This window comes from Anguilla anguilla, chromosome 8, assembly GCF_013347855.1.
Source record: "Anguilla anguilla isolate fAngAng1 chromosome 8, fAngAng1.pri, whole genome shotgun sequence".
NCBI classification, from domain to species: domain Eukaryota; kingdom Metazoa; phylum Chordata; class Actinopteri; order Anguilliformes; family Anguillidae; genus Anguilla; species Anguilla anguilla.
Window position 1 is genome coordinate 11,089,155 of NC_049208.1, and position 25,690 is coordinate 11,114,844.

At 47.6% G+C, this 25,690-nt stretch overlaps 1 protein-coding gene across 2 annotated transcripts in view; it reads right to left on the reverse strand.

Annotated features, from left to right (window-relative positions):
• Window positions 1-582: 582 nt before the first annotated feature.
• The window catches only part of LOC118233055 (adenylate cyclase type 1-like), a 36,021-nt gene continuing 10,913 nt past the window's right edge, over window positions 583-25,690 (reverse strand). For both annotated transcript variants that reach the window (XM_035428382.1, XM_035428383.1), the window contains exons 5-20: window positions 21,501-21,628; window positions 18,000-18,158; window positions 17,436-17,577; window positions 15,351-15,506; window positions 11,388-11,582; window positions 10,044-10,141; window positions 9,856-9,940; window positions 9,215-9,304; window positions 8,465-8,721; window positions 7,921-8,047; window positions 5,468-5,584; window positions 5,024-5,170; window positions 4,396-4,494; window positions 3,913-4,027; window positions 3,542-3,666; window positions 583-2,881 (exon numbers count right to left, since the gene is read on the reverse strand). In XM_035428382.1, the coding sequence (XP_035284273.1) occupies window positions 2,552-2,881; window positions 3,542-3,666; window positions 3,913-4,027; window positions 4,396-4,494; window positions 5,024-5,170; window positions 5,468-5,584; window positions 7,921-8,047; window positions 8,465-8,721; window positions 9,215-9,304; window positions 9,856-9,940; window positions 10,044-10,141; window positions 11,388-11,582; window positions 15,351-15,506; window positions 17,436-17,577; window positions 18,000-18,158; window positions 21,501-21,628 (2,370 nt within the window). In that variant the 3' untranslated portion in view covers window positions 583-2,551. The remainder of the gene's footprint in view (window positions 2,882-3,541; window positions 3,667-3,912; window positions 4,028-4,395; window positions 4,495-5,023; window positions 5,171-5,467; window positions 5,585-7,920; window positions 8,048-8,464; window positions 8,722-9,214; window positions 9,305-9,855; window positions 9,941-10,043; window positions 10,142-11,387; window positions 11,583-15,350; window positions 15,507-17,435; window positions 17,578-17,999; window positions 18,159-21,500; window positions 21,629-25,690) is intronic.

A 25,690-nucleotide genomic window follows, 5' to 3' on the forward strand; every position in this document is an offset into this window, starting at 1 on the left:
GAGAGCTGATGGAATGTTGCATTAAATCCAGTCGTGACCGTTGGAAAATTTCGTGATGCATCGAAAGCCCTGTGCTGAAGTTCAGACCTGCGCGAACACGTTCTGTGCCAAAGATGACAGATGACCTTCATAGTAAAACGGAATACAAAAATTCAGAAACTTTCTCAAAATTCCTAATGCAAAGTATGACACAAAACTGAGACGCTAAGAAGTGCCAAAGTGTATTTTCTTATTCATGCAGAAAGTATTCTCCTAACCACACCAAAAGCATATTGCCATAAATAATAATAATAATAATAATAATAAAAGCATTTGTTATATAAGCTTAGAACAACAAATGAATTAGTGGCAGTAGAAAGACTGTACTGCATATTATTAAATATGATGCCTTTTGTCCGTAAATCCCAGCGTACAAGAATCTATTTCTGCTATTGTGGCAAGCATTGCTAAGCCGTTGCAATGTTTCATTTTCTGATTTATTTCTCAAAGGCAACAGCCTAGCTGTAGAGGTACAGTATTATCAAGTCTGTGATATTTCGTAGCAGCAGGGGGTGAGTGCACCTCCACCCACACCTATCTCTTCTTTCTAACAGGGTCCAAGGGACCATGTGGGGAGCAGGTATTCCATTTATAATGAACGTCCAGGTTGTGCTCACCATATTGTGCCTCCACACTTGTGGATTTGCTTGTACATAAAAACAGAATACTTCTATTACACCTTTCTTAAGTTATGAATTACTTAAGTTATTCTAATCATTTCATCATCTGGTATAAACAAAAAAGTAAACTTTAAACTGTTACCTTGGCATAATTTCTGGAAAGGTTACTAAAAGTAATGTCAAAGATGACATTTAGTTGACCTCCTTATTGGATATGTTAAGTATTTCAAGATAACAGTGTGTGTGTGTACAGGGCCGGCCCGTGGCATAAACGCTCTATGCAGCTGTTTAGGGCCACAACCACTGGGGAGGGGGGGCACACGACCACGAGGGGGGCCACACGATCCAATGTTTATCTAAGGTAAATAACGTTGTTTTCGTAATTACGTTATTCATCCCCTATCGCGGAATTAGCAGTATAAATTTAAAATGTAATGGCAACAGAACTTTGCATAACAATGTAACGTAAGAAGGATTTTACCAAGAGAACCCCCCCCCCGGCTCGACAGAATCCAACAGCACCCTCCCCCCCCGAACGCATCCCACATAATTGTTTAGGGCCACCAAAATCCTAGGGCTGGCCCTGTGTGGGTGTGTGTTTCTGTTTCTGTGTGTTTGTGGAAATAGGAATGGCAGGTTTTCAACTGGGGCAGTGAATGAGCTGAAGACTATTCAGCTACGATAAAACCATGTGACCCAATGACCAGTGACACAAATGTCACTGCGGCCTCCGCAGCATAGGCCTGTGCAAACTAAGTCCTTACATAGTATTAGGTGCCGGTTCTTAAAAATCAGACCACTGTGTTTACATCTCAGCACACTGGGTTCTGCGGATGGTCAAACCGTGACGAAATATAAAACGTGATGGCCTTGCCCTCGGAATGTACTGCAATACATTACAAATACGTGACCTTTTTGAAAACATAATGACAAATAATTTCACATTCATGTATTCAAAATATATATATATATATAGCAATGCAATATTTGAAAGGGACAATAATGTGTACATTTGCTCATGCATTGCAAATATCTTTCCGCTCTTAATGATATACTTTGTTTCAGTATACTGTAGTATGCTCCATTCCCTTCAGTGTTATTTTCTTGTCAGAATTTGTAAATAAATTTTAAAAAACGAAATAACTAAATGAAAAAAGTAGCTAATTAGCCCTGTCCGGTTCTGCCTCTTGAAGAAGTTGTTTCGGTCTGAATTTCTTGGCTCATATCGGAATGCCCCTGACAGTTTTAGAAACTTATTTCCATTAGGAAGGAGTGAGGAAACATGCTCCTGTCGATGTTATCTTTGACTCAGGCATCCTCAGCTCTGGTCCAGGAGAGACGCATACCCTGCTGGTTTCCACTGTTGCCCAGAACTAAATGGATCAATTAAAGCAGTGATTGAACTGGTATCTCACCTGGCCTGGTGTCTTGGGTCTAAAGTGACTGTTGATGTTAAGGTGGAAACAGAAGCCAGCAGATCTTATGGCTGTCCACGTCGAAGGCTGGGGACCCCGGCTGTAAGACTCCTGTCATCGGTTTAACATTCTTGTTTTCAGCTGGACGACGGCAAGAGAAAAGGGTCCTCACGGTTCGATACAAAGCAAAGCTCAAAAATGGTCTACGGCAAGAATAAAAACATTCAAAGGTGTTAGAAGATGGATGCACCAGGCAAACGCGTGGGGTCCGGGGTCCTTCCGGATGCTTCCGGTGACGGGTTGCGGACAGACCCTCCTTAAATCCCTCCGTGTCCCAACAGTTGAACGAAACCCAGCTTTCTCTTTGGTTGGTCAGCGAGGGACCCTTGTGCAATTAGCCTAAGACCACCCGGTGAGTTTACAAGCAGCGACGAGCAGCGCTTCTCAGCCCCTCCCCCCCCACCGCGTTCCCGTCTCTCACTCCTCCTCCAGGGCAGCCCTGGAGGTTGCTGGGAGTTGTAGTGTGGCGGAGGCGAGGGCGGGGGTGCTGCCCTTGGGGGTGATGCCCACCCTTGCTGGAAGGCTGGCCATGGATGGGGAGGCTACGCCCACTTTGTCCTGGACACCGGCCCTCCCGTATGTTGTCCCGCCCAGGTGGCCCCCGCCCGGCCGAGCTTGGGTCCTGGAGGTCTGGGTCTTGCCTTCCAGGAAGTAGGTCAGCATCTCGCCCTTGCCCTTCACGCTGACCTTGCCCCGGCACACAAGGTCATAGTCATCGTTCAGCATGCGGTACACGTCTTCTGTGACCTGCAGGGGGAGCCAGAGAACAGAACAAAATCAGAAAAAATATTTTCCTATTTTGATGCCAGTAAAGTTTGAAAACCCTCCTGGTCTGTAAGATAGTTCTTTGAAACATGTTACAAACCAAAATGGTGAGTTGAAGTATTTCAAATAATAATTTAGCCTAGGTCCAAATATAACAGAATAGACTAATTTATCTTTATTATTAATCTGGAAGTATAAATGTATCTTTGGTTCCACTTCTCATTGTAAATTGAATTCTGAAGAAACAATATACAATGCAAATGTAAAGCATATAATGCAAATTTAGACATAAATCGCCTTAAAAATAGGAAGAGCATGGCTCCAGCAACCCCATCATAAAAGCACCTGTCACCTGCCTCTGCCTCCGGTAATGAACAGAAGCACAAAGGAAAAGGCATTCAAGGATCACAAAGACTCATCTTGGAAGCTGCTCTGTTCTTCAAGAATGAACACTGCGGTAACATTCGATTTTATTTTTAGATGACAATGTTCCCCTGTGTCGGAATAGTATTACGACTTCAAAAGAGACGTTGAGGTTACTGGATAAAAATTACCTGCTGGAAACTTTTTTCCCCTACGTTATTCTGAAACGTGGAACAAAAAAACAATCAGCTGGGTGTCAGCTATACCCGCCAGTCTCACCTGTATCTTCCCTGGAATACCTGTGCTGTCCATTCGACTGGCCACATTGACCGTGTTCCCCCAAATGTCGTACTGTGGTCTCCGGGCCCCGATGACCCCCGCAACCACGGGTCCCACGTTAATGCCTGCAGGACCACACCGGCGACAGCCAATCAGGAGGCAGGTCTCTGCTAGCTGTCTCTCGCTCTCTCGCTCAGTCTCTCTCTCTCTCTCTCTCTCTCTCTCTCTGCACTGTATTCCTGCCTATGAACAGTAGCTAGGGATTTAAATTATGTTAAAATATAATCCAATTCCGAATTGAAATTGGTTGGAGGTTTGTTGGCATGACAAATAGAACTGTTTTGCCAAAGCACAGTTGCTGAAACACTTACCCACTCGCAGCACAAACTCATTGTATGACTGATAGTTGATTTCGTCGAGAACGTCGAACATCTCGATCGCAAAGTCCGCCACCGTGCTTAAATGAGAGACGATCGACTTTTTGGCCTGTTTCACAAAGACAAAGAAAAGTTAAATGCATGAAACCAAAATGATCATCTTTTTCAGAAAACAGAAGGAAACACAAATTATATGCAAATTATTTTCCATCACATTGTGCATACTGACAAAAACATTCTGTCTCTTTTCAATCCTAGTATAGCGTACAATATGACTGTTCGTGTGATACATATATCCAGGAATCAAAGTCTTGTAAAAAGCTACAGTGCAACTAAAACAGGTATTCATTTCTTTGGACTGTGGAGGAGTGGCCACAGAAGTGGTCCCTGGCCTAATCTCACACACACACAGACACACAGACACACACACACGGACACGCGCGCACACACACACACACACACACACGCCGCCCTTACCTTGGTTCCTATGGTAGGCACCAGGCCCACAGCTGCCATGTACGTGCTTCCGATGGTCTTTATCTTCTCGATGTCCTTGTAGCACTCTTTATCCATGAGCTGAAAAAAGCAGGTCTTTGCTCATCAAAGGCTAGAGGCTCCCACCCCATGCAGCGTGACTCCCTGCAGTGGCCCCAAACACACTCCTACCGCCGCGGTTTCATTTAAACTCATAGAGTGCGCGGAAACTGCAGGAAGCATTTTGCACATGTTACTGTGCAGGATGTTGAAGCTACTGCAGCATTTCTCTTACGTTGTGACATTTGTGGAATGTTGGAACTGCGTGATGATGTTAGGGGTCTAAAATAGTAATACTATGTGTACAATTCGCTCTACATTTTACACTTCAAGTAATAATAATAATAATAATAATAATAATAATAATAATAATAATGAAATTTGTGATTATGATAATGTTTTCTGTCCTTATTTATCAGCTATTACAGCTTGTCCTTGTCATTCTATGTCAGTGCTATTCAAGGGAGGCATTTGTCTCTCTCTCTCTCTCTCAAGAGAGATCATTAATCCTTTTCATTCATTAATTTATGTCATTAAGTCATTTGTGTGGCGGGTTGATTGACGGGCTGACCTCGTCGAAATCAGCGATGATCTCATTGAGGAGCCGCAGGCACTCCACCCCCATGTTGTTGCCGTCCAGCTCGATGTAGAAGTCATTGAAGTTTGGGATGGAGGCGAAGAGCACGCCCACCTGGGCGTAGGACTGGTAGTACAGGTCCTGTGGGGAGGAGGAGGGGACAAAGTCACATAGTGCCCAGGGAACTGGGACTGCAACCAGCAGGTTATGGGTTTTAGTCCTGGGAAAGGTAGCATTGCAAGAAATACATACATACATATAATCACACATACCTGTACATATATACATGCAGACATACATACATACAAACACACACACACATACACACACATATACATAAGCACTCGCATACATACTTGTATATGCATGCAGGCACACTGTCTCACACATACATACATACATACATACAAACACACACACACACACTGGGGAACTCACCATATTCCTGGGGTTAGACAGAAGAAAGTGCTGAGCCACGTGGGCAGGCAGGAGGTTAAAGAGAATCCTCTTATTATCCAGCTTCACCTTCTCCATGCCGTCTCTCTCCTCTTCTGCCTGAGAACACACACACACACGCAAGCACACACACACACACACACACACACACACACACACACACACACACACACACACACACAAGCACACACACACACACGCGCACACACACACACACATGCGCACACGCGCACACACACAAACACACAAGCACACACGCACACACACACACACACATGCGCGCACACACACACACACATGCGCGCACACGCACACACACACACACACACACACACACATGCGCGCACACACACACACACATGCGCACACGCGCACACACACAAACACACAAGCACACACGCACACACACACACACACATGCGCGCACACACACACACACATGCGCGCACACGCACACACACACACACACACACACACACACAAGCACACGCACACACACACACACACACACAAGCACACACACACACACACACACACACAAGCACACGCACACACACACACACACACACACACACAAGCACACACGCGCACACACACACACACATGCGCACACACACACACACACACACACACACAGGTGCACACAAACAACGCAGAATTGGCCCAGCTGTAGATCATGCCCCATTTTAATTAGCAATACAAAAAACACCCCTCTGTACATCTTAGATTTATAACATCATGTCACCTTGAATAAAGCCATCCAAAAGCAGGGGAGTCAATTTTACTCATATTCCCTGCAGTTTACTTAAATCACCACAAGAGGCCAGTAAAGACAGAGGCCATTTATCAAACACATAGTCATTAATAGTCTATAGCATATTTGGCCTGGCTAATCTCATTTTATATCTTCCCACAGAATTATGACATCTATTTTTTTTTAAATTCCAAAACATGGCTTACAACACCTAATGCAAGAAGTGACACCATGATATTCAATACAAGGATGCACAAAATAATTAAAATCAACATTTTAAGCCGGTCAACTCTAGAGTTAATCAGTGCATCTACACAGCACGCCCATCACAGAAAGTCCCACATCACTCTGGCTGCCTAGTAGATTCGGTTTGTGATGTATGGGATACCCTTTGTTCAACATTTCACTGTGCCCTCCAAATTTTGGCAACATTTGAGTGATTACAATCCCGCACTAAAATCAAAGCAGGTGATTGAAACAGCCAACAAGCCAGCAGCAAGACTGGCCCCTTGTGAAGAAGCACACCAATAAGAGTATGCAGCTAATCAGACAAATGGCCCAAATTCAGGTTGCCATGTGAACACCATATGAAACAAATGTTTTTAATTAAATAGAGGGGGCTTGTCCAGCTTACATTATTGTCCGTCATGAAAGCAAGAACCAGGCCTGGGCACGTTTCTTTGGGCCTGTATGTGGAGACAGCCCTGAGGACTGAAGCAAGCACAACAGACTCCGGGATTCTCCCATGAATGGAAATGACAGCGGGCCCTTATCAATGCTGGACCAAGTAGGCAATTCAAATGCTTTAACCGTGAAACTCACAGAAAAATAACTCGCGGGCATGAGTTCACAAAGGCACAGCCATCACAGCTGCAGCCAAAAACAACAGGAGAGCGATGCTCACGGGTGGCCAGAACCCTTTTTCAGGTCGGCTTGTTGAATTTCCAAAAAACAAAAAAAAAGAACCATCCCCGAGTCTCCTCCCGGCCTGTTTGAAGTTCGGATTGCCTCACGCTTCTGTTCCAAGCTGGTGGACTCGCACACATTCCAAAAAACAGGATTATACCAAAAATAAAGCCCCTGCCCCTCCTGGACGCTCCTCGTTGGAAATTAGGACAGCGTGGTTCTCCTTATTTGTGTCAGTGGGTACTGTTGGCCATAAAGTCAGGACGGTGCTCAGGTAAAGGTTGAGCCGCCGCTGCTGCTGTATGAAGTTTCTGGAGCACAGCTGGAGGGGGCACACTGCGGGGGGGGGGGGGGGGGGGGGGTCTGCCCGGCAGGGTCACGGTGAACACTGGCACTGACCTGCCCACAGAGAGCGGGAGAGTGCCAGGTCCTGGGGCAATAGAACCTCAGAAGGCCCCCTCACAACAAGCAAAACACACTGGAGACTGGGTGGAGGGGATGGGGGGGGGGGGGGGGAGAGTAGGCCAACCTGACCCCGTGCGAACACCCTGACACCCTGCCCACTAAAGCCATGGGCTAAGAGCAATGAACTGAGGAACATTCCAGCAAACGGCAGTTAGCACTGCTGTGGGATGGAAAGGGCACACACACACACATATGCACACAAATACGTACACACACATACACACACACACACGCACACACACACGAACGCACACCCTCCAGAGCGTTGGGACGGTTACAGTGTCGGTGCACGCGATTGGCCGGTGCTCACCTGCGCAGCCCAGAGGTAGTCCAGCCGCAGTTTGAGGTCCAGCTGGCGGGAGTGCAGGGCCAGAGCGCTGGAGAAGAGCACGATGGACAGGATGGGCTCGATGCCGCGTATGTGGAACAGCCCGGCACTGCAGAGAGAGACGCACAGGATCACAGTCACATGTGCGTAACTGCGGCTACAGCTCCTGCACCAATCAGACCATATGAACGGGAATGCCCTCTAATTAAAGAAGACAGTCTGAACTTTAACCTCATGTTCACTGTTTTATTTCAAATCCAATGTGCCGGAGGACAGAACAAAAACAACAAAAATTGTGTCACAGTCCCAATACCTTTTCATTTAACTGTATATATATATATATACAGTATATATATGGTGGTGGTGGTGTGTGTGTGTGTGTGTGTGTGTATGTGTGCAGTATATATGGCTATGTGTTTATGTATATGTATATGTAAGTACTGCATGTGTATATGTATATATTTTGAAGGTAACTAATACGTGTTCCTCTTCCTGAGCGACAGGCGGGACGTGAGCCCGCACCCACCCGACGGACGTCCTGAAGCCGCTGATCTCCAGGACGGTGACGTATAAGACACTGAGGAGGAAGAGGAGGGTGATCTTTGGCAGCCAGGAGACGCGGAGGAAGAGGGCGAGCGTGAGCGCGCCGGCGGCGCAGGACAGGAAGGCGTAGCGGGCGCCGTCGCAGGGCAGCTCCGCCATGGTGCGGTTGGCCCCGCCCGCCTCCACGATGACGATGGAGCTGGCCGAGTCCCCGCCCCACAGCAGCGGCATGCACCCGACCTGGGGGGGAGGGGAAGGGGGGGGGGGGGGGTGAAGCACACGCAAACAGGGATGGAGAAAAACTACAAAACTACAAAAATACAAAATGCCTTCCCTCAGCTGCATCTATAAGCTATTCAGCGGCTGGAGAAATGGGGTTTCCCAGAGGTATCAATCATACAAAAATGGGGTAAGCGACCCATATTACACGTGGCATGCAGAGAAATAGATGCAAATATGTCATTTAAAGATTTAAAGGGCATGAACAGGTCAGAATTAATGTTTGCAAATGTCAGACGTTGTATATTGCATATGATACATTCTTCTCAGTGAGAAAAAAATCGGACATAGCCAGGATATAGCCTGGCTATGTCCGAGGTGGCTAGAAGACCGAAATGTAGACAGGTGTTCACCTGAACGTCTAGACAGCATTTCACTGACTTTGCAACGACTTTTCACCACAAAGATTTTTGGGACGTATGTGATGCACATGTATGCGTGCGCACGGACTCACCACACATGCCTGGGCCACGGCATATATTAAGAACACTATGAACACACACAGCACTGTCCTGATCTGTATGGTGAGGCACCCTGGGAAACACTAGAGAGATAGAGAGAGAGAGAGAGAGACAGACAGACAGACAGACAGAGAGAGAGAGAGAGAGAGAGGGAGAGAGAGAGACAGACAGACAGAGAGACAGAGAGAGAGAGAGAGAGTGCGTGTCAGATTTCCTGAGAGGGGGTTCGGTGGTCATTTCTAAAGATACAATACTTTTTGAGCACTGTTTTAAAAGACTATTCCTGAATGTCTCAAGTTCATATTCCAGTCATTCTGTACATGTACATGAAGATGGAACTGCAAACTAAAAATTTCTCAGAAATAAACAGATTTTTTTTTTTTAAGTATCCCACTCCTTGATTTATGGATTTATGCGCAATGCTGCAAGTGGAAATCAAATCTTTTTAGCTGTGACTACAGTCACAAAACTGACTAAAGTTGAATGATAATAAAAATAAAAAAAATTGACCACTGTAAAGAAAAGTCCATAAAGATAGAAACACAACGTGCATCACATACACACGGTAGCAGTAAAGATTTATAAAATGGCCGCAGGGCTTTGTAAAAAGCGAAAGGCGCTAACGATGTTTTACCTGTATTCTTGTGACGTACAGGTACATGATACAGGCCATGAGGAAGCATATGCAGAAGACCAGGAGGACCAGAACCACCGTGCCTCTGGACAGAAGGACAGAGGGACAGTTAGGGGCTGGGGACAGGGATCGAGCGGAGACACTAATGACCTTTAAAGAGGAGCAGGTGCGAAGGCGGAGGTACGCACTGCGGTATTATCAGAAGGTAGACCAGGCCGAATAAGGCAGCGAGGACCAGCGACAGGACCACTGCGCTGATGAAGTACTCGTCGTGGAGCTGGTGGTACTGCAGACGAGATAAGAGACCATGATGCACTGGGGCAGAGGGGGTGAGGATTCTGTGGGATGAAACAGCTTAGAAGTGTGTCTCAGTGTCCTCTGCTACCTCCTGTTCACCTCAGTAAGCGCTTCTCTCTCTGTCTCTGTCTCCCTCTTTCTCTGTTATTCTCATGCACACACACGCACACATGCACACACACACACACACACACGCACACACACAGACTCACATACACACACACACTTAAAGCATTCTCAAATATACTGGGCCTGAAGCATTACTCATCGTATTCTCCCAGAGACAGAGCTGAGACATTGCCATATCTTCTTAACACACACCCACATTTCAAGCACGCACACACACACACTCACACACACACACTCTCTCACGCACACACACACACACTCTCTCTCTCACACACGCACACACATTCCCGGTTACAAAAGCTCTGAGCCGGCTCCAGATGGATTACTCTCAATAACAGCAGACTCTGACAGTTAGCTGGAGAGGCTGAGAGACACACACACAGGTTAAGGCTGTCTCTTCCCACGGCGGGGGGTTCTGACAGCACAGCGTGAACGCCAAGGAGGAGTGAGAGTGAAAAAGCATCGAAATAAAGGCACTGCACACCAAAACCCTCAGTGTTAAATCAACTCCAGCGGAGTCGTACGAGCCCATTGCAGCCCACACGCACTCCAGTACTATTATAAGCACTTTATCAGAATACTTTTATCATCTGCCATGTGGCTTAAAGGCTCCAGCCGTTAAACTCAAAAGCACTAAAGAGTCAATCGGATGGGCGGGAGGAGGACCGTACACAAACCTTTGCTAAAATTCAGATTCGTTTGACAAATGATCTCTCTCACAGAAACAGAAACTAGGGCAGCTTAGAAAGGTGTGTAAGCTCCGTACTAGTGTTGACATCTCGAAATGGAAAAACGTGTGATGTGTGTGTGTGTGTGTGTGTGTGTGTGTGTTTATGTGCATGTGTGTGTAAGGGTGTGTGTGTGTGTGAGGGAGAGAGAGAGTGTGCGCGTGTGTCCGTATGTGTGTGTGAGGGTGCACGTGAGTGCAAGTGTGACTGTGTGTGTGTTTGTGCGTGTGCGTGTGAGTGCATGTGTGTTTATGTGCAAACGTGTATGTTAGGGTGTGTGTGTGTGTGAGGGAGAGTGTGTGTGTTTATGTGCATGTGTGTGTGAGGGTGAGTGTGTGTGTGAGGGTGCGTGTGTATGCTCATGGCGGGTCCCCTCACCTTCTGCTCGCGCTCAGTGCGTTTGTACATGAGCGTGAGGAAGTGCAGGTCGGCCGTCTCCGACTCGGTCTGCCGCGCCTCGATCAGGCGGCCGATGTAGCGGTTCACGCGGCTGCCGGGGCTGCTCTGGGCCACGTTGGCCGAAAACGAGGTGCGGTTCCTCAGCTTCTCCGGGGCGGTGCGCAGCGCCCTTCTCTGTGGGGGATGGGGGGGGGGGGGTAGCATGACAGGTTAAAGGTCAAGTGGCCCGTTAGCTTCTCCGTAGCAGCTGTCAGCCAGTGGGGGGCGCCGGACCACCAGACCTGAGTCAAATGCATGTCCTTACATCAGGGACCTGAGCTGTGGGGTCTCTGGGTATCCAATGTGTTTCAGCATTTAACTCACTTAAGAGTAGATTTTTTGGAATGTTTTTTGTCTTCCAAATTTTAAGTCAGTGTTTATAACTCCACTGTTTTCAATTGCCAGTAGAGATTTTCATTGATATGCAGGAAGTTTCCTGACATCTAAATAGTTCATGTATTTGACATGATTATTTGATCCAGGTCTGGAGATCCCTTCAGCAGCCAACTGACTCAGGCTGGCTTTACTGTCAGAGGCCTCACTAGTGCTACTAAGCACTGAAATCAGCATAACCAGGCTACCCCACCCCCCCAATAACCTGCCTAAAATAGCCAAGCTGTAGCTATGTCCAGGTCCATTGCTGCGATCTCCTCCTATAATCAGCGTAGCTGCACACACAGGCACACAAGTGCGCACGCACACATACGCAAATGCGTACCCACACACACGCAAGCACGCAGGCTCACGCACACGTGCGCAGAAGTCACACAAAATCAAACCTTGCTGAAAGGAAGATCGACCAGCTTTTCAAACCCAGTTCTCAAGGGGTCGGACTGGAGACGCAACGTGAACCTGACGTGACTGCAATCGCTACCAGAAAACTGAAAAATAACCAAATGAATATACACCTGGTCAGCACTTTTCTATATACACATTTTTCATTTGGTGGGCTCCTTCATTGTTTCTCCATTTTATTGATATTACGATTCTTTATGTTGTTTTCTTTTTTGTGTCTGGCCCCCATTGTTTGGGTTTTTTTGTTGTCATAAAATGATATTACTTATGATATTACTGAATACTTATGACATATAATTTCATATCATACAACATCAATTCATATAATATAATACATAATAATGTAGTCCCGAATTACAATGGATGCATTTTTTTGTAGATAAAGTGCCACTGCTCATTTAAAAGTTTGTGATGCGGCTGGGTAAAAATGAATTAGGCTCTCTTGTCGGTTAGACAGCAACGAGGAGCCGATATGCTCCCTGGCATGAACGCGTCCGCGGCCAGATGGCTTCAGAACATCAGCTGTCATTGTTTTCCTCTCTATTCTCAGTTATTTGTCAGGCTGTTCCTCCTTTTGGTTAACGGGAGGCAGGGTAAGAGGACTCGGAGGCAGGGTGAGTGGGAAGTAGGAGCAGAGCAGCTCTAGAGTTCCGCGGGGGTGTACAGCGTCGTTTCAACGTCGCGTCCGCCGTCAGCGTCGCGTAAGCGTCCCGTTCGTCCCGCTCCCCAGCCCGCGTGGAACATACGGAGAAATAGCGCTTGCGTGTAGCTAGCAGCTAGAAACCAGTTCAGGCTATACACGGCTTTACTGTACATAATGTAGGCCAGTGGGTAACCACCCCTGTTCCTGGAGGTCTACCGTCCTGTAGGTTTTCACTCTAACTCTAACAAAGCTCACCTCATTCAACAGCTAGAGCAGGGCTGCCCAACCCTGTTCCTGGAGGTCTACCGTCCTGTAGGTCTTCATTACAACCCTAATGAAGCACACCTCATTCAACAGCTAGAGCAGGGCTGCCCAACCCTGTTCCTGGAGGTCTACCGTCCTGTAGGTTTTCATTACAACCCTAACGAAGCACACCTCATTCAACAGCTAGAGCAGGGCTGCCCAACCCTGTTCCTGGAGGTCTACCGTCCTGTAGGTTTTCACTCTAACTCTAACAAAGCACTCCTCATTCAACAGCTGGAGGTCTCTAGAGCTGCGAAAATGTTCTCATCAAAATAGTTTGATTCTACAATCTCTTTAGCCCTAGCCGGCATGTTTAACAGCTGACTAGAAAAACATCACTTTTTAGTATGCCTTGTAAATGAGCTCATTAATAATAATTGTTTCATGACGTGAGTGAATAGCCTACATCAGAAAACAATCAACGTGAAATTAATCTCATTAACTTAACGCACTGCTATGTCAGCAGACGGAGTGGATGCGTTGCGTTGCCGTCAAGAATTGAAGCTTGCGGACTTCTGAGCTTGGATGCAGCTGTCAACGCAATGCTAATGCTAACGCGATGCGGGCTGTGGAGCGCATTTCATTGCTTCCAAGGGCTACACTCCCTGGCTGCTGAGGACAATGCTCAACAAAACGCTCATTAAACACAACTCTCAGTGCACTCAAGGGGGCGCTCAAGCAGGGGGTTTAAGAGGAAGTAGAAACAGAGTGAGAGGAAGTAGAAGCAGGGAGAAAGGAAAGGAGGCAGGGTAAGAGGGCGGCACAGTGGTGCAGTGGGTAGCACTGTCGCCTCACAGAAAGAAGGTCCGGTTTCCTCCCAAAGTCCATAGACATGCAGGTAGGCTAATTGGACACTGTAAACTGCCCATCGGTATGAGTGTGTGAGTGAATGGTGCATGTGCCCTGCAATAGATCAGTGAAAGTCCTGCTTCTCACCCAATGCATGCTGGGATAGGCTCCAGCACCCCCTGTAACCCTGACTAGGAATACGCAGGTATAGATAATGGGTGGATAGGTGGATGGATGCATGCATGGATGGATGGATGTAGGTGGGGTAGGAGTAAGCAGAAGCAGGACAAAAGGAAGTAGCAGCAGGGTAAGAGGAAATAGAGACTGTGTTAGAGGAAGTAGAGGGAAGTAAATAGATAGTTAAAAAAGGCTCCTCCTTTGTGGACATGTTTGTCTGTTTGACCTTGCACAGCAGGGCCATAATTCGCCGATTGTCAACAAACAACATTGTTACACCCGATAAGCAGCTTATTGGGAACTGAAGCAATTTTCAGCTTGACATGAAATACAGTAGCCTCCAAACCCGCCCCAAGCCCCCAGCCCCCTCCCGTTCTGAACCTAAATAAAACAGCATACTGCTAAGAGGGAGAGACTGAAAAGATAAAGGCAGACGGGGGGAGAGAGATAGAGAGGCAGGGAGCAGGAGACCTGGACCGCGGCCAGGTTTGGTAACAGCACATCTGTCACGCCCCTCTCAGCCGAACAGCGGTGTTTCCCTCGGATCCCCTCCGCGCCGAAAAAGCCAGCGACGAGGCCGCCGCATCCCGGCCTGGAGTAGCACCACCACCAGGGGGCGCCATTTTCACTTTTGCGGACACCTTACAAAGCTTAGAATGTTGGTCTGTGCTGCTCTCTTTACTGCTACTGACAGAAGACAGGAAGGCAAGTGCAACTGCATACACGTACGCATGCCTGCACGTCTGCAATGCGACCAATGCGCTGCCAGTGCACACACATACCTGCGCACGCATGCTCTTGAAAAACCACACCCACGCGTGTTCTTGCACAGAAACATGACTGCGTACACAGGTACGCATGCAGTACACGAACACCACACATCAGCACACAGATGTTCAAACACAGTTACGCACACAAACAGTATAATGTATGTATGCGCATACACACCCCTGCATAAGAATGCTTCATTTGAGACAGCAGCTAAAGCTTAAACCGTTGAATACCACATTTTTTGTGTTAGGGAGGTCTTAGACCTTAAACTAGTAAAAAAAAAAAAAATTACATAACCACTCACAGCAAAAATCTTAAACACTCACGGCAATAGCCACACCCACACTCATGCACAATCACACACACATGACACACACACACACACACACACACACACACACCCTGGGCGCTGATGGGGGTCTCACCTTGTCGCCATCCTCGCAGTTCATGGCGTTGGAGAAGGGGATCTCGGCCTTGAACATCTTGCGGCAGTGCATGAGCTGCACCAGCAGGTAGCACACCGTCTTGAACTTCATCTTCTTGGCGGGCTTTATGTCCGACAGTATCAACCCGGGAAAAATCTGGCGAAAGGGAAAATGCACGCCCAGTGTTAACGAGGCTCGCGGTCAACAGAGGGCAGGCATTAAAATAAAGAACATGTCTTTTCTCCTTAACTTATTTTACGAAATGCAACACGTTTTGGAACTATGTGTATCAGTCATGTTAATCTTAGGTTACATTGTGGGGGCGGGGGGGAAGAGCATGCATCCTACCCGGTATAAATAAAGGTCAATAAATGCGTCCTGACAAAAGCAGACAGTGTTTTGTCAAATAGACGACGGAGCGGAGGCAGCGTGCGAACTCTTCCCTATTTAGGACACGGCGAGACGGAGTAAAGGGAGCAGCCAGAAACGCGGATCAGACTCGACTTAGCGGGCCGAAAGAGGAACGGCCCGCTTTCTGGGGAACTCGGGAGGAATTAGGTCAAAGAGGCGCACGGTGAAACGCCTCACCCAGAAACGCGCGGGCGAAGAGTCCCACTGAGCACGTGCGACGCACGCATCAGAGAGAGCCGGGTGCTCTGGAGGTAGCGCGGCGCGGCGCGGCGCGGCGGCATGCGGTACGATGGCGGCTAAGGGGTTTACGGGCTTCGGGATTAGTTCCCAGGCAGGGCACTGCCACTTTACCCTTGAGAAAGGTACTTAGCCTGAGCGGCTCCTGAACAAACGGCCGTGGTTCTCGTAGTCAGTGGGCGGCAGTGTAGTGTAATGGCTAAGGAGCTGGTCTTGCAACCTAAAGGTCGCAGGTTCGATTCCCCAGTAGGACGCTGCCGTCGTACCCTTGAGCAAGGAACTTAACCTGCATTGCTCCAGTGTATATCCAGCTGTATAACTGGATGCAATGTAAGTCGCTCTGGATAAGGGCGTCTGCTAAATACCTGTAATGTAAATGTAATGTAATGCGGTCATGCAAAGACTATACTTAACGGGATCAACAGTTTTTTTTTTTTGGTACAGATGACCTGATCTTATATACTGAAAAAAGGGAAAACATACATGAAAAATGCAAAAATATTAAATATGAGTCAAACCAAAAAAAAAAAGGAAAAAAAAGTGGAGAACTGCTCAAAGCGGTGGTACAGTTCAAGATCCTCCCTTCTGCGTTTGGGAAGAGATTCTTATTTGAACTGCATTAGCCTTTCAAATGCCTGCTTTAGCGTGACAAATTCCTTCGAGTGAATTTCTTTAAAAAATGATATGATGTGAAAAAAATCCTTGGGACTGATGGAGTGGTGCATTATGGGAACCGACAGTTACACGCGGCCAACTTGAGAGTGGCGACCTCTTTGAGTTCCCGCAAAAGAAAAGAAATCTTTGAGGTGTTAAAAGAACCCTTAACCTCCAGACAGAGAGACGAAATCTCGGGTATTAGAGATGAGAGGGAGAGGGGATGAGGGAATGATTTTCAGAGTGGATGCAGAAGGATGGATGGAGACCAGCAACACACACAGCTTGGCACATCACCACAGTGTCTTTGGCCTCGATTCAATCAACATTTGTCCTTAACTCTGTCTCCCGATTGAATGCAACTGCTAACTTTCTTCTTCAAGAACACAGCTTGGCGATCAAGAAAAATGAACTTGCTTGACTGTCCTTGTGATGAAAAAAAAAAGGAATATTTGTATTTATTTGAAGAATAAGTGTTGATTGAGTTCAGACTTTATACCGGCTGCATCCATTGTGATGAAAACTATAAAGCAGGTCAAGGTGAACCATGGCAAAAACATTACATCTACAAAGTCCATCTGTCTCATTGAGGAATGCAGACACTTAATGCAGTGGGGTTTTTTTATCAGGTTTCTGTGTGTTCTGGAACTCCATTGCTTTCAGTTACCAGTAGTGGTTGTTACATCAGCACTAGAATGTTCAGTTCAGTTTGTGTCTTACACCGGAAAGGGTTAAACACACACAGACAGACACACACACACACACACACACACTCCCCCATGCCTTGCGTCGGTGCGATGGCACTATGAAGAAGGTCTCGATCTGGTGCTTCTGCAGGAAGGCGTGTCTCTCGTGTCCGTTCCCCGGCTCCACCTCGTAGTCCCCGTTCAGGCAGTCCAGGGTGGTCCGGGTGATGTGCACCTTCCTGTGTGGGACGGGACGCGGTGCGACAGGTCAGCGGGGGGGGGTCACCGTCCGAAAAACAGCCACGCAGGCATGCTTTCAGTCAACATCTAGCACGTGTGCCAGCGATACCGAATCCCGGAGAGCTGCAGAATCTGCTGGCTTTCAGTGTCGTTCGGTATCGCAAAAGTGCCACAGGCATTAACTAGCTGTTGACTGGGCTGCACGCTCGCACGCATTGACAGGGATGGTAATTTCGTTTTTTGAGGTTGGCAGAGGGTGTACTGACTGCACGTGGACACACAGACAAACGCGGATGGTAATTCAGGGTAACGGCCTGCGGGAGGGCGGGGGGCGTACTGACTGCACGTGGACACACAGACAAACGCGGGTGGTAATTCAGGGGAACGGCCTGCGGGAGGGCGGGGGGGCGTACTGACTGACCCGGGCAGGCCCCCGGCCTCCATGACGTTGGCGAGCGTCACGTCGTTGGACCAGACGTCGTACTGCCACTTCCGCAGTCCCAGCACCCCGCACAGCACCCGGCCCGTGTGCAGCCCAACACGCATGTTCAGGTTCACCTCCGTGGCCTCCGCCACCGACCTACACAGAGGACGGCGTGCATTATTAATGCCGAAAACAGGACCGGATGCATTATTAACGGGAGAAATAGCACAATGTGCACTATTAACTCGGAAAATAGGAGAACATGTAATACCAACATGGAAAATAAGTGAATATACGTTTTCTTTGTGATGAATAAGAGATGCATTACCAGCATAACAAATAGGAGAGTATGCATATGAACATGATACACAGGAGAAAATAGATCATTACCATAATAAAAAAGAACATGCTTCATTGATATAATTAATCAAAGAACATTTTATAAATATTAACGTGATAAAAAAAGAGAATATACATTGTAAACCTGATAAATGAAATGATAAGATATGACACATTATCAACACAATAAAAAATGATTAACACCCAGATAGGAGTAGTGTTAACATGATTAACAACATACATTATTAACAATGATTCATCAACACAAGAACATACATACATGTTCGATGAGGAAAACAAGCCACTTAGCCCATTCTAGCTTGGTATTTTAATTCCCGCCTTGAGAATATCTAGCACTGTATCAAATCTGGTCAATACACCGCCCCCAACGATTTCTACCTCTACAGGACCTGGGAAGCTGTTGCATGCATTAAACTGGCAATACAACCTTTTTAACATACCACTGCCGCCCCCCCCCCCCCCCCCACACACACACACACGCACCCCCCCCCTTTTTTTTTTTTACAACAGCCCTCAAATGTCTAGTGATTCCTTTATTATTGAAATGATCTACCGAGCTCTTATCAGTGCTGATATTGTGCCTGCATTGTGTTTGCACTGAATGGCCGGGGTGCCGATGGAACAACATGGCGCAATATTGCTAGAAATTACCATAGAAATCTGTCCTGAGGAAAGAATGAAAAACAGCAAAATAATAACTGCACGGCAGGCTTGTGCATGTGTGTGTGTGTGTGTGTGTGTGGGGGGGGGGGGGGGGGGGGGGGGGGCGGGCAGCGGGGGAGTGTCATGTAAAAATGTATGTGAATGTCTGCAGGTGCCACTGTGTTTTGTCTGTGTGTATTTGTGCAAAACCTGTAGTCCTCTTATCATATCCAAAAATAACCCTGTTGCCTTTGCGACTACCGTTGCGATGCGCTCCTCGACACTTCCAGCGACAGGTTTTTAAATTATAAATAGTCTCTCCTGCATGTTCTCTTGATGCAGCAGAAAAGGTGAGAAGGAAAGCGAGCTGGCGGTTGGCGCCAGTCTTGCGTTCGCTCGGCCTCCGAGCTTTGAAGAGATACGATGGGGAGCCAAATTACCGCCGCTTTGCATTTTAAAGACCCCCATCGCCTCCGTCTGGGCGCAGACCGGCAGAACGAAGCCAATCCGCGCTAAAGAGAGTCGTGTTTCTCATCCTGAAAGAAGCAGGAACTTTTCCTTTTTCATTAAACTGCTTGGCCCGAAATGAGTACAGAGATGCACAAAACCAGCATGTGACAGCCACTGGTTTGCCAATGTTACATAACCCTCTGACTAACCCCCACCACCCCCACCCCCCCCCCCACACACACACACACACCCTCGCCACTCCCACAAAGAAGAGGGACCAGAAAACAAGGTTAGGCGTTGTCTGCCTTGTAACTGATTCGTAACAATTCTACAAAAAAGACAGTGGACTGTATTGGTTTTCTATAAATGGGTGGTGTCTCATCTAACAAATTCATACAATATGCAGACGTGTTTTCCACCCAACAGCATTTGGGAATTCATTCTGCTCTAAAGTAGACTTTCCATTGCTTGTTGTAATAAAGAAGCAAAGCATGTCTATAAATAAAGTAGTACTGTACTAGCTAGTGCATATATGCATACAGAATGTGTCACTACAGGCATTCCTTGGAAAACAAGTGATATTTCATCTTACTTCTCTATGCTATTTCCAAAAAAAAAGTGGGGAGTGTGGGAGTGGTAGTGGAGGTGCAGTGTGGGATCTGAAGGGTAGGGGAGGATGGGATTCGTAGTTCTGCACTTCCTCAGCCACATGCGGCATTTGGTGGAGCGCCATTTGGGAACCATTCGCGTGCGTTCCCAGGGCGAGGGGAACAGGAAACGGGGCCAAATTGGGCAGCCCACGACTGTTTACTCATTAGCGCCAGATAAATAACCTTTCAGCACCTAGAGCCAGCCGGCCCAGAGCCACCCCCAGTGTAATTACTGCTCCCGCAGAGTACGACGCAGACATACACAGATAAATAAAATAAATAAATAAATCCGGTATTTTTAAAAGTGCAGCTTCTTTTTTTGTGCTACATCTCTCCGAATTCTCCATTCCCCCAAGATCCTATCGACGCCAATGCTATTAGGCAGTATATAAAATAGAACTGAAATAATTCTATAATGAAAGGATCCCATGTTTTTTTTTTTTTCCTCTCCACTGCAGTCTGGAAATAAAAAAAAGCCAATTAAAATTATTCCTCCTCAACATTCTCCACTAATTACACAGCTCGTTTCAATTCATTTCAATAAAACCGAAACTTTTTGCGAACCATTCATTGTGAGATTTAATTAGGGGATATTTGGGTGAGAGAGACGACGGAGGGGGGGGGGATGTGTGAAAGAAATCCAACCTCGCCGTAACAGAATAGGAAACAGTCACCCCTTTAAGCTTTTAATATAAGCTTCTACAAATTCAGTCTGTACTTAAAGCAGGCTACCGTGAACGCGTACCTGTAAGTGTGCTGCTAATGCACTGTTCCTGATACACTGAAGATGCCAATATGCAAATCAGGCCTCTCCTTGTCCCGTGATCCTGATCCTTGCCTTGTTTTTGGATTTTTTGTTTGTGGCCCAATGTAAGGACAGCGCTTCTCATACCATGGCCCGGTCTGCACAAAGAGGCAGGCAAAATTGCAGACTACTGGAGCCCCTTTATTTTCCGTGTCCATGCGGGAAAAAAAAAACAAAAAAAAAAAAACGATCGATCAAAAATACACTGTTGGCGCCAGTCACAGAATCATCTGTTTTTCTTTTCACTAACACCTTATTGGCCACAGTGCCACAGCAGGCCGTGACACTGCTCTATGTAACCCCAGCAAATCCATGTTTCCACAACAAAGCCCCTGTGATACAACAACCTCCTTTCCTCCATGTGTTCACCATTCAACTGCTCTACAGCCGTTATTGATTGGCTAGGTGCAGTTTCTGCCACATTGCTCTCACCTGTCCATACCGTATACAGATCATGCAAAGGAAAGAAGGAAAGAAGTGACCTCTAGAGCTTATGAACACAGCCCCCAGTCAGCAGGAAGTGGAAGTAGAGCTGCTAAGTGGGGGCCTAAGGTAGCAGTGGGCGGAGCCTTAGTTTTCCAGGTCACTCACGTGATCGTGTCAATCATGTCCAGTCCCATCTCCACGCAGCAGTGGGCGTGGTCAGTCTTGGGCTGCGTCAGGCCGGATACGCAGTAGTAGCAGTCCCCCAGAATCTTGATGCGCCGGCAGTGATTCTCCTGTCAATCAGAGAGAGGGGGATGATGGGACATCAGCGGCAGCCAGAAATTTAGTTCTGTCTTTGGAAACTAGGTAAAGAAAGTCTGAGCAAAACCCGAAAGCATCCCTCCAATCCCAAACAATTATCCAAAACATAAACATATTTTTGCTCTAAATATAGGTGGTAATATGCATTTCACATAAACGCAAACCCTACCTAAACAGTGTGATTTGGCCAAAATAAGATGGAGACCAGACAAGATCTGGTAGCATAAGACAGACCTACGGGGCCAGAGTCAAGTAATCCTGTGTCTACTGTGGACTGCTGGGTGTGGGTGTGGTTGGCTACAGAACAGACCCGCCAATCAGCTGATGTCAAAGGTGACCACAGGACAGGGCTTTGGGCTGCTAGAGCCAGCCCGTTTGACCAGGGGCCAGTTCCTTCCCATTTTTAGGCTGACGGGGGTGTTAATCTCTCAGCCTGTGGGGCCAGACAGCGTTACGACACGCCTCCGCTGCGAGGCTCTGGAGGAGGTCACATGGCCTGCGCCTGGAGCAGACTCTCGCAGACACAAGCCACAGGACAGCCGCCATTTTGTCTCATTCTATCACCTCCGGCATAATTGAGTAATTAGTCACTGCCGTTCTGCATTATTCCATTGATCGGTTGCTTAGCAACCTTTGACACCCCTGGCAACTTTCACAGGAACAGAGGAGGCGGGCTGCACCTGTGATTCTTTTCATTAACATTTTTTATTAGTTAATTTTCACGTGTACAATTTAAAGAATGATAAATATGGGGTGGAAAGTTGGAGCAATTACAAAGACGGATAACAAAAACCCACGGAACTGCACTTTACAAATAAGGTCAGCAACAAAGTACACAGCGACCACCTGTGAAAAATGAAATAGTTCCTTGGCCACAGCCCTCACAGTGCTCACCAACGCCAACATTAATGAAATTTAAGAACACAGGTTCAGATGCACAGCACCCACACTGCACAGACTCACACAAAACAATGTTCAGAGTTAAATCAGCTCTGATGGAGAACATTTAACTCAAATAAATGCAAAGTGAGTGCAGTCTCTCAAAACATTTTACAGTGCATTACCACAAAGTATGCCTTGTGGTTAAACCTGTTTGGGGCCTAAAGAAAAGGCACAGGTGTGTTAGCGTGATGGTACAGTATCCAGTACCCAGCTCCTTCCCAGAAGGCGTCGTTACACACACCCGAGGCATCACCAAACAGGGGACGTGCTGTAAGCAAAGCTGGCGTGAGATCTGCGAGACCAAGTGAGCCGTGTGAAGAATGGGCTGACTCAGCTCCCTGGGAGAAGGGCTCGTCGGGGACCGGGCTCCCGCCCTCTCGTTACGCCGCGTCGAACGTCGAGCCCCCACCGCACAACCGTCCTCACGCAGCCGCTGCTGCCTCTGTACCGCTCACGTTCCGACCGCGACCGCTACGCAGCCTTTGCCATGGGGAGCGCGTGATTTAGCATGGTTGAGGTTGTGTTATGAGGCAGACAGACGCGAAACAAGGGATGGAGGTCAGCACGCAATCCTACAATGTGTCACGGAATAAACAAATGAGGAAAAAGACACCGGGACAGACAAACAGTCACTGGGCTCGACGCACGCTGTAAAGGGGGTGTCCATGGTTGGGGTGGGTGTCCATGGTTTGGGGGGGGAGGATTGGCGGATTTATTCAGGAAGCCCTACGCCATTGTGATTAACTAACGGGAAGAGGCATAAATCTCCATTAGGCTGGCATTAGATCTGCAGCGCCTCCTTCACTCAGCGCCCGCTGACGTGCCCGGGTTAGGGAGAGACTGAATTAAGGAGCGTCGGAGTGGGCGAACTGAACAGAGCCGCGCGCCAGTTTATCCGCCGCCGACAGCCTCTCCCGCTCACTTATCATTTTCCCCGCGTAATCGCACGTGGCACGCAACATTTGTCTGACTTGAAAGGGAAGCCCGTGTGAGGACTGCACAGGCCCTGGAGCTGCGTCATTGTGTTCTGTTCTGACACGGGCAATTTAGGTTAGAGGAGAGCCCAACACACTTCATGGTCCGCGCGGTGTGGAAATTTGCCTTTGGCTTGGCAACAAAATAAAGAGCGTAATCAAAATGAATCAACAGAAAGACAGGGTAAGAACATCGGGAGCTTTCCATCACCAGGATATTCACATAAACTGCACGAAGCACAAGTTTGGCGAGAACAGTGCTTGAACCTGTTTAACCCTTTAGCGTGTAAGATCACAAATATGAGTGGAATGTTCATAACTGAGCATTCTAATGCTGATGCAGCAATCACTACCGGAAAGCAATGGAGTTTTAGAACACTTAGACTTAGAATTCCAAAAAATATATTCTACCATAAATTTGGTTTCAGAAACTTTATTATATGGCCACCTCCAGGCAACCAATCACACGCCATCATCCAACACCACATGCCCGAGGCATCCAATCATGCACACTCCCTGCGCGCCGCCATTAACTCAGTCCTACACCTAAAAATGACCCTAGAGAGCGATGGTCCACTAGAGAGCAGTGTGATCAACTGCCTTAATTCATCAATTACAGCAGCGGCAGAAAGTGGCAGACCCCTGCGGGCCGAAGGTGCAGAACCCTGCGATAGAGACGCGGGCCTGGGCAGGTCACACTTTGGCTGGGGCGGTGGAGCTCTGTGGAGGGGCCAGGCTCTAAGCTCCGGCCGAAGGCTTTGGGGGGGGGGGGGGGGGGGGGGGAGCGCCTCAGACGTGAGGAGGATTACCCCAGGCCCAGTCACGTGCCTCGCCCTGCACACACAATCTGTTTGCGGCTTTTAATTGTCTCTGTGCAACGCGGCCGGCCGGAAGCAGGGAGGGGTTGGGGGTGGAGGGGGTGGAGGGGGTGGAGGGGGTGGAGGGGGTGGAGGGTGGGAGGCTCTTCTCTGTGACAACAGGTCACCGCGTTGCGTGTGCGTGAAAGCGGCGCGGATCGATGTTCTTTCATGTATTAGTGATGAGACACGAGCACCCGCACCCTCACGTTGAGTTCACTTCCCTTTTTTTTTTTATTCTTCGTCCGTGTAGATTTTCACAGAATAGCCGTGAACGCAGCTACGCAGAATTAACTCTCTTCCGAACATAGCTTGAGCGAATTCCGGCGTGCGATATCCAAAGCGAGAGCAGCGAAGGATCTCTTTTTTTTCAGAACCCTCCGTAAATTCCGGTCAAGGCGAGAGTCGCACATTTGCAGAGAAAATCAATCCGAAGTTCCGCGGATGGAGTCGGCTCTGACTTGAACGCACTTCAAAGCTGAGCACACACCAGTTTTAGGAGGGCTGCTTCGCAATCTGGCAGCCAAATGGCTGTGACTAGAGCACTCACGAAAAGCTCTCCGATTTCAAGAGGCAGAGTGTCGAAAAAACAATCCCCCCCCCCCCCCCCAAGATGGCAAGTTTGAAGAAATGTTAAAAAGTCAGTGTCCAAATCCACTTATGCAAGACAACTTTTCACTTGAATGTTTACAGAGGCACAGAGACCCAGAGAACAGGCAGGGAGAGACAGCGAGAGAAGTTCAGTGAGAGACAGAGAGACTGGGAGTGTGACAAGGCAAAGGAAAGAGACAGAAATAAGAGTAGTAATAGAGGAAGAAACGTGAGACAGAGCGCGCAGAAAGACAGAAACACAGAGAGAAAGAAAATGTGTGATAGAGTTTGAAAGCATGCATTTTTGTGGGAAGAAGCACAGGTGGAGGGACATTGTGTTCTTTGCACTTTCCCACACAGTGATGACTTCACCAGTCAGACCAGGGGTAGAACAATGGCATTCCGCAGAATGCTGGTTACAGCACACGGCATAAAGATGAGGCTGCAGAACACACAGTGAATCTAAGGAGGGCATCAACCCTTCAAGGTATGAGGTCACACATATGTGATTAGAATGTTCTTAACTGAACATTCTAAAGCTGATGAAACAAACACTACTAGAACACTGAATTAAATAAATAAAAAACACTGCAAAGAATGTTAAGGGTTAATTAATGGCCAATGCTAAGACGAAAAGGACCAGTCCGTGGAACCACAATGGCACGGAGGC